The sequence below is a fragment of the Galeopterus variegatus genome, unplaced genomic scaffold (genome assembly GCF_000696425.1).
Source record: "Galeopterus variegatus unplaced genomic scaffold, G_variegatus-3.0.2 Scaffold3852, whole genome shotgun sequence".
NCBI lineage: Eukaryota > Metazoa > Chordata > Mammalia > Dermoptera > Cynocephalidae > Galeopterus > Galeopterus variegatus.
Genome location: NW_007729963.1, coordinates 282,286 through 290,042, shown reverse-complemented (window position 1 = coordinate 290,042; position 7,757 = coordinate 282,286). Strand labels below are relative to the sequence as shown.

General features: G+C 42.8%; 1 protein-coding gene across 1 annotated transcript in view; it reads right to left on the bottom strand.

Annotated features, from left to right (window-relative positions):
* LOC103601730 (RNA polymerase-associated protein LEO1-like) overlaps window positions 1-7,110 on the bottom strand; it is a 9,120-nt gene extending 2,010 nt beyond the window's left edge. Inside the window, exons 1-7 of the mRNA XM_008586151.1 lie at window positions 7,030-7,110; window positions 6,229-6,374; window positions 5,419-5,503; window positions 4,214-4,308; window positions 3,323-3,457; window positions 1,536-1,671; window positions 440-635 (exon numbers count right to left, since the gene is read on the bottom strand). Of these exons, the coding sequence (XP_008584373.1) occupies window positions 440-635; window positions 1,536-1,671; window positions 3,323-3,457; window positions 4,214-4,308; window positions 5,419-5,503; window positions 6,229-6,374; window positions 7,030-7,110 (874 nt within the window). The remainder of the gene's footprint in view (window positions 1-439; window positions 636-1,535; window positions 1,672-3,322; window positions 3,458-4,213; window positions 4,309-5,418; window positions 5,504-6,228; window positions 6,375-7,029) is intronic.
* Between the last annotated feature and the right edge of the window lie 647 nt (window positions 7,111-7,757).

Below are 7,757 nucleotides of genomic sequence, written 5' to 3'. Positions count from 1 at the left end.
TCACTGGCTGAGCGTGGTGCGGGCACAACACCGAGGGTTGCGATCCCGTTACCGGTCAGTAAAAAAGACAAAAAGGAAAAAAAAAAATGACAGATTTGAGAGGTTTTGGTCTCAGAGAGGTTCTCTGGTCACACATCATTTCTGAGAACTATGAAGTTTAAGTATGGGGTTCATAATTATACAAGCAGGGAACCGCCTATTAGCATTTCCCCCTACAGGAACATAAGTGATCCCATTGGTTTTTCTATTTGGGGGATGCCTTATTTTCTCAGCTAACCTTTTCTGTGGTAGAGTGGCCCTTACAAAAACGAAGAAATAAAGGGCATTTGTACTATCGTCCTAACTAGGTAACAGTAGGACAGGGAGTAAGAGCTCACCAGAGAAAAAGCAGGCACTGCCACCCTGAAGTGGCGAGATGTGACCTCCGCCCCCAACTCACCTCGGTGTTCCCCTTGGTAACGTTTTTTGATGGCAGCCAGGCTGAAGGCCCCCTCGCCCTCCTGCTCATCGTCCTGCTCCTTGTCACTGCCGGAGCCCTGGCAGGGGGTGCTCAGGCCCTGCTGGTTCTGCTCCTCCCGCACACGGATTTTCTCAGACTTCTGGTGAGTAGAAGCCCTCAGTCGTCTTTCTTCTTTCTGTAAAGAGGCAAATAAACTATTTGACTTAAAAAAATGAACTCCTTTCATGCCCACCTGAACCTGCTTTTACCATAAAGGAACATATAAACATCTAGTCCAGGATGACATCCATCCCAGATGGCCTCAGAGTTCAGTCTCCTCCACTCACACCTCTGTTAGCACATGCAGGTGAAGGCAGGAGGGTTCCCTCGCTCTAACCAGCCCCACCAGAGTGGGCACAGGTGTGTCCCGGGGAGCTGCACCATCCTCTGTGCTGCCACTCAGAGCCCAGAGAGAAGCGACAGGCCTGAGAAATCCCATCCATGCCCAGCAGATGCCTGAACTGACTCCCTGGGGCTGTGGAGGCTGTTTCTGCTCATCCCTGACATGCAGACACCTGACCAGCCCAGGCTCCATCAAACTCTCACCGCTCCCAGATATTCCTGTTCCAACACCTCACCCAGAAAGCTCCCACAGTTCCTGATGACAGGATGGGGAGGCCCTCCTAGGGGAGAGTCCTCAAACCACAAGGTAGAACCTTCATTTCCTTACAGCTGCCTGGCGTTCTGCACACTGGGGTTCACCAGGCCATGCCAGTGCTGGACAAGTCAGAAATGTTCTTTAGATCTTCCTATCTGCTAACACGGTTTTACAATATCTGTCAAAGGTAAAGTTTTTAAAATCAGTTTTTCCCTGAAATCTCATAGACTAGAGGGAAAGCACCTGAGTTCCTTGTTTGCTACAATTTCCAGTGGCCAGAGACATTACTGCAGTTAACTACACACTTAGAAGATTAAGCGGGCTCCCTGATAACTGCAAGAAATAAAATGGCAGCGGCAATAAGAAATGGTGAATTAATATTCTGGAAACACAGCTCTTAATATCAAAAAGTCCCAGGTTAGAGCTTAGCAGACATACCTTCTTCATTTCTGTGTGCTGGCGTTCAGGGTCACGACTGGCCATTGGCAAGATTTTAATTTTCTGTGTCTTTGAACCTCTATTAGCAAGTGTCAGGTTCATCTTTCTGTGTGTGGCACTGTCTGTTGAGTGAGGTCTGCTGGGAAATGGACAAAAATGTCTCACTTTTTACTAAGAGCATTTGGAGGCAAACATACCAACAGCAAAAACACCTGCAGATGACGACCCCGCACTCAGCAGAGCAAGGAGGCAGGACCACAGTTCATTCTCCAGCTCTTTGGGTCTCCCTCAGCCCCAACTCCTGGGAAAAGCTGATTGGGATGAAGTGAGAGGAGATGGACGACCCCGCACTCAGCAGAGCAAGGAGGCAGGACCACAGTTCATTCTCCAGCTCTTTGGGTTCCTCCCTCAGCCCCAACTCCTGGGAAAAGCTGATTGGGATGAAGTGAGAGGAGATGGAAGGGAGGAGAGGCAGGTGCAAGGTCAAGGGCTTTTACAAAGAATAGCCCCGACTACAACCACAGTAGAAGAGAACAAATATGAAATCTCACTCAGTTCCAGGAGGGGGGCCCAGATGCCTGAAGGCAAAATTTGAGAACTAAAGATGCGTCCATCTGGATAACATTGGAAGGAAGGCTAAGGCAAGGAGGCAGGTCACAGCAGCAGGAGGGGCCTTATAGACCAAGGGGACAACAGCTAATCCTGGCACAGAAAGAAATGCCGTCCTGACTAAAGGAAGGCGGCTTTTAATGAAGTACAGCCGAGAGAAGGAAGGCTACGCCTCTGAGGGACAGCACGTGGCTACAAAGAGATGGGACGCAAGGAAAGAAGCTGGGCAGTCAAATATCCCAATGTGGAGCACGGGGTGCGATGAAAAAAAGCAAGCTAAGAATTGTGTATCTTTTAGGACGCCATTCCAGAAGAGATCAAGAGGTTGGATTCAGCACCATTTATTGTGCCAGGTCTCTGCATGATGTTTTACATATTATTCCACGTGATACAACATCTCTGTGAGGTAGACGTTGTTATGTCCACTTTATACATAAGGACGCTGGAAATTAGTGACACTGAGACCCTTCCTCAAGATTACACAACCTCAGAGCTGTCCCGTTAGTCTTTAAAAAGATCAACAGATTTACTGAGTATAATTTACGTCATAACATTCACTCATTTTAAGTATACAGTTAAGTGATTTTTTTACTTACAAAGTTGTGCAACCATGACTACATCTGATTTGAGAACACTTCCACAACCCCCAAAAGAACTCAGTGCCCATTGTTATGGTCTGCTCAGCACTCCACCTGTAGAGGAAAGCTGACTCCTAACCAACAGTGCTGTGTCCTTCAGAGGGAAGGTGTGGCAAAGGGGCCACGGCCGTGTGTACAGCAGGGGCTCAGCTGGCCCTGGCATCATGTGCTTGGGCGCAGGCTGCTGCAGCCTCAGATAAGGTCTGTCGCCTGCACACACCAAAACCATTCTGATGACTGCTGAGCTTCCTGGTCAGGCTCACTCAAGGGACAGGGCACACTGAGCAGCAAAACAGCAGAGACAAGTCCGCTAGACCTACCAGGTGCACTGACCAATGTGAATTGATACACTGGTCTTCTGCGTTATTAAGCTTTCATAGCATGAATTTAGAAATGACAACTTGTAGTAAACACAAAAAAACTATTGGAACCAGACCATGGTACTTGATTACAACAATGAGTGGGCTTTTTGCTCAGTTTCTCTACTGAGCAAACAAACTCTTTAACTACACGTAATAATGTTTCAATATGAATAGTTACCTAAAGGTAAGTTTGGATTTAAAGACTGCTTGTCCCTGTAGACCAGTGTCTTCTCTTACAAACAGGTGGCTGTGATTGCCCTGCAGCGGGGCTTTGCAGACATCAAACATTTCATTGCCTAAATGCAGAGACATGCTGGAAACCAGAAACAGTTCAGGTATTAAGGTGGATATTGAATGAGCCCCACAGCTCCCATTCTACCTGTTAGCTTTACTTAAAACGGTGTGGAACTGCAGGATTCTGTCATACCAAATTCATAAGAAAAACAGAAAAGATGCTATAAATAACCTGTCTCCTTTCAAAGTAAAAAGAGGTAAAATTTATCTTCTTTTCAACTTGAAATGTAATTGTTTTGTAATTTTCCCAATCTCTACCACTTTATTAGCAAAACAGAAACAATTTTTCAAAATCATCAATTTATAATGTCTGGTATCTCACAGATGGGAGCTAACCTTAATCTTTCACATCAATAAGATCAATACAATAGATGTGATCACATCTTGGGTCCATTTCCAAAGTCTCCCACCAGCACAGCTATATGACCCCAACCCTATTTATTTCTCTCTGGTTTCCCAGGTAATGCCAGGGGCCTAGATTTTGTCAATTCTTTAATGAAAAATGACCCTTAAATAAGGTCCTACATAGCAAATGCCACTCCCAGGCCTCCCTCTGAGCACTTCAGAAGTCTTCAGGCATTGGGCCGGCCCGTGGCTCACTCAGGAGAGTGTGGTGCTGATAACACCAAGGCCACGGGTTCGGATCCCTATATAGGGATGGCCAGTTAGCTCACTTGGGAGAGCGTGGTGCTGACAACACCAAGTCAAGGGTTAAGATCCCTTTACCAGTCATCTTTAAAAAAAAAAAAGAATTCTTCAGGCATTTGGAGCTCACCTTCCATCTGACCACTTGACTATCCGAGCATTGCTTTCTTTAATCTCATTTCCTTCTTCATCCCGGCGTATCCTCCACCGTATGGTATTTTCTACCTGGTTCAAAACACAAAAGCACTAGGAAACCTATTTAACTAACTACATGTTCTTTTTTCCTCATGTGATTTATACTCATGTGCCAAGAATAGGTAATAACAGAATAAGCTTACCAAAAAATAGCTGATTTGGCAACACCAAAACCCACCTCCTACAAATACCTAGAGATTCCGGTTAAACTAACCAGACATTTTGTTTAAGTCTTTTCTGAGCTTCAGTTCACAGCCATGGAAGCAGAAGCTAAGTGTGGTGCAGCCTGGAGGTGTTATCAGATGCACTAAGAGCTCCAAAGGAGAGAAGACTAGGCTTTGGGTCCACATAGGCTAGGCAGCTAAAACTGAGATGGTTGCCTATAGCAGGGGCACTTGAAGGGCTATGAACCCAAGGAAAGAAGGGCTAAAAAGTGCCATTTAGCCTAGTGAGACAGGGAAACTCTGGGGATAAAATTAAAATGTTTTAAAAAGAATAAATTAACAACAAATTAAAATCTGAGGCTGTGTTTTGCCCTGTTTTTGAGTCCAAATTTACCCTACGCATATGGTAGGGAAGTCCAAATCACAGAAGCAGCATAAAAATTGACCCTGCCCAGCGCTACCAGTATGGCCCTGGCAGAAGCTCATAGGAAAGCCTGTTAAGGAAGACAACATCCCTGTGAGAGCAGTGATAGCACTTTGCCATCCCAGAACTTCTAGAGACAAACCACCTAATGACAAGGTCACTTTTTGTGCATGATTCAAATATCCATAAAGATCCTGAGACTTCTGTTGTGGGAAGCTGCTAAGGTCTACCCACTATAAAATGTGAAGACAGTTTCATGTGCCTTGAGTAGCTAACAATTTTCAAGAATTTTTATCTTTACTTCTGTTGAAAAATTACAACTGCAAAAAAAGAAAAGTGACAATTCTACAGGGATAAGAAAAAAAGGGTATGTACCTTCTCTAAAAATATTCTGAAAAGACATTTAATTCCTAGTTCTAAAGAGTTATTTGTTGATTAAACAGGAAATATAAAAGATCATTTTCATAAGCTCAAGTTGTCATCCCTGTGTTTTACTTTATGAAAGGAAAAAACATAAAAGAAAGAAAAAAGGAGTTAGAGTGCGGATGGTACCTTTAATTTTAACCTGGTTTTATCTTCCTCATCAAGCACTTTTTCATCTTCAAATTCATCTTCATAAAACTGAGGATCAAAAGGTCTAAAAATTGTTTTTGTAATGTCATATTAGCCAGATTTAGTAATATTATGATTAATACTATAAATTTATCATCTCTATAACATGTACCAATATGTTTTTAAAAATCATAGTAGACAAATAACTTCAAGTAAACCTTCAAGGAAGTATGCAAATTACTGTACTTTCTTGAAATTCATTTTTAAATCATATTGCCTGAAATAAAATCCAAATGTGATAAATAATTTAAAATCTTCTTTGATGAAATACGTCTTCTACAGTATAGGCTACACAGTCTATTTTTCCATACTTTTTAAAGAAAATGTATCCTGTCTAATTGCACAAGAGCTTGCACACATGTGCCTTATTGAACTCTACCCATTGACACTACTTTGATGTCCAAAATCATTGCCTTTTCTACATTCACAATGGCTTTTGCATTGAACACTTGTGACTTCTCTAGCAGACTCTCTCACTCTTGTTTTCAATTTTGCAGTTTTACATTAGTGAAAACACCTTCATTAGTTGTGTGGCCTATTTGTTTATAAGTAAGTGCCAACATGTTAGAAAAATTATTAGCATTAAAACTCTCATTTTTCTACCACAGCACATCCTAAATTTATCTTTTTTGGAGTTACATGAGAAAGATCCCATCTTTGTGACTAGTCAGCTCATGATAAATAAGAAAAAAAATTTACATCCTACATATTTTTATTCAATATCTTGAAAAATTGAATCAGCCCTCTTACTTGGGTTCTATGCTGAGAAACTTGGGTAGCTTAACAAAATGTAACTCATTTCCTAAATCAATGTTGACAATGGGAATTTCTACTTCTGTTTTGGTTTCAGAAATGGCCTCTTCCTGCTGCTGGTCCTGAGCCACTCCATGTTTATCCTAAGAGAAGAATCAGAATGTGAGTGCTTGAAGAGACATTAGAAGTGTTCTAGCTTTTCTCCTGCACCAGGCACAGACAGGTTTAATCAGAAGTGAATTTAGATGCAGGTTTGATCGGTGTCTAAGTTTATTTTATCCACCTTAGGAATAAAATAGTCAGGAACCCTTCCAAGCTCACCCACCACCCACAAAACAAAACAAAACCACCAAAGGAAACATCTGTTATCCTGCATGACTAGACAAAAAAATATGTTGACATATCTATTTTTCATAAGATATTCAGCAACAAATGTGTGAAATTATTCAACCCATCAATATACTAAGTAACTGTTAAAATCAGAGAACAACAACACAGCCCACACTTCTTGGCACAGTTTTGAATAAGAAAAACCTTTAAATCAAAGGTTTTCATGTAACAAGTGCTCAAAGTCTAGCCCCTACCGTTTGGCATCAACCTCATTCTAAGCAGCTCCTTCTGGGCCTCCTTATTTCCAGAAATTTCCAATACAGCTAAGAAAGTCACCCATTCATCAGATATTCAGTTATCCACGTCTTCTCTCGACACGAGAGAGACAGAACTGGAACTTTTCCGCCTCTGGAACTTTTTTCTTAGTTTTGAATAACGGGATGGGTTGCGATTAGTGATGGTACTTACAGCAAGCTGACTGGGAACAGGTGATAGGTTGTCTCCCTCACTCTCTGAAGAAATGTCATCTATATCTCCAAACAGATCCATGGTCCCACTATAATCTTCAAGGTTGGGGGGAAATGCACAGTATTAATTTCTCTAACTGAAGTCATTTACAGAGTTAGTTCTTGGATCACCACTTCAACATATTCCCAAGATTCATTAACCAAATCTCCATTAAACCAACCTCAAACTGGCTCCCTGAGCCTGGCCCTCAGAAGCCTGACAAGAGCGTCCCTGGAGAAGGAAGGAAGCAAAGTTCATTGGTGAAGGGAGTCATTGTGATAGCCAGCTTTCAAGATGGTTCCCAGTGATTCCTGCCTCTGGTTTTCATGTCCTTGTGTGGTCCCCTCCAACAGTGTGTCACAGTGGGCCTATGTGATCAATGTAAGATGACCTCACTTCCAAAGCTAGGCTATGAAAGACACTGTGTCTTTTCTGCCTTTCTTTCTCTCTTGGGTCATTGGCTCTAGGGCAAGCCAGATGCCGTGATATGAAGACACTCAAACTGCCTATGGAGAGGCCCACATGGTGAGAAACTGAGGCTTCTGCCATGAGCCATGTGGGTCGTCTTAGAAGCAGATCTTTCAGCTGCAGGCAAGACTTTGGATAATGTGGTGTCCGTCAATAGCTTGACTGTAGCCTGTGAGAGACCCTGAGCCAGACCACCCAGCTATGGCATTCGTGAATTCCTG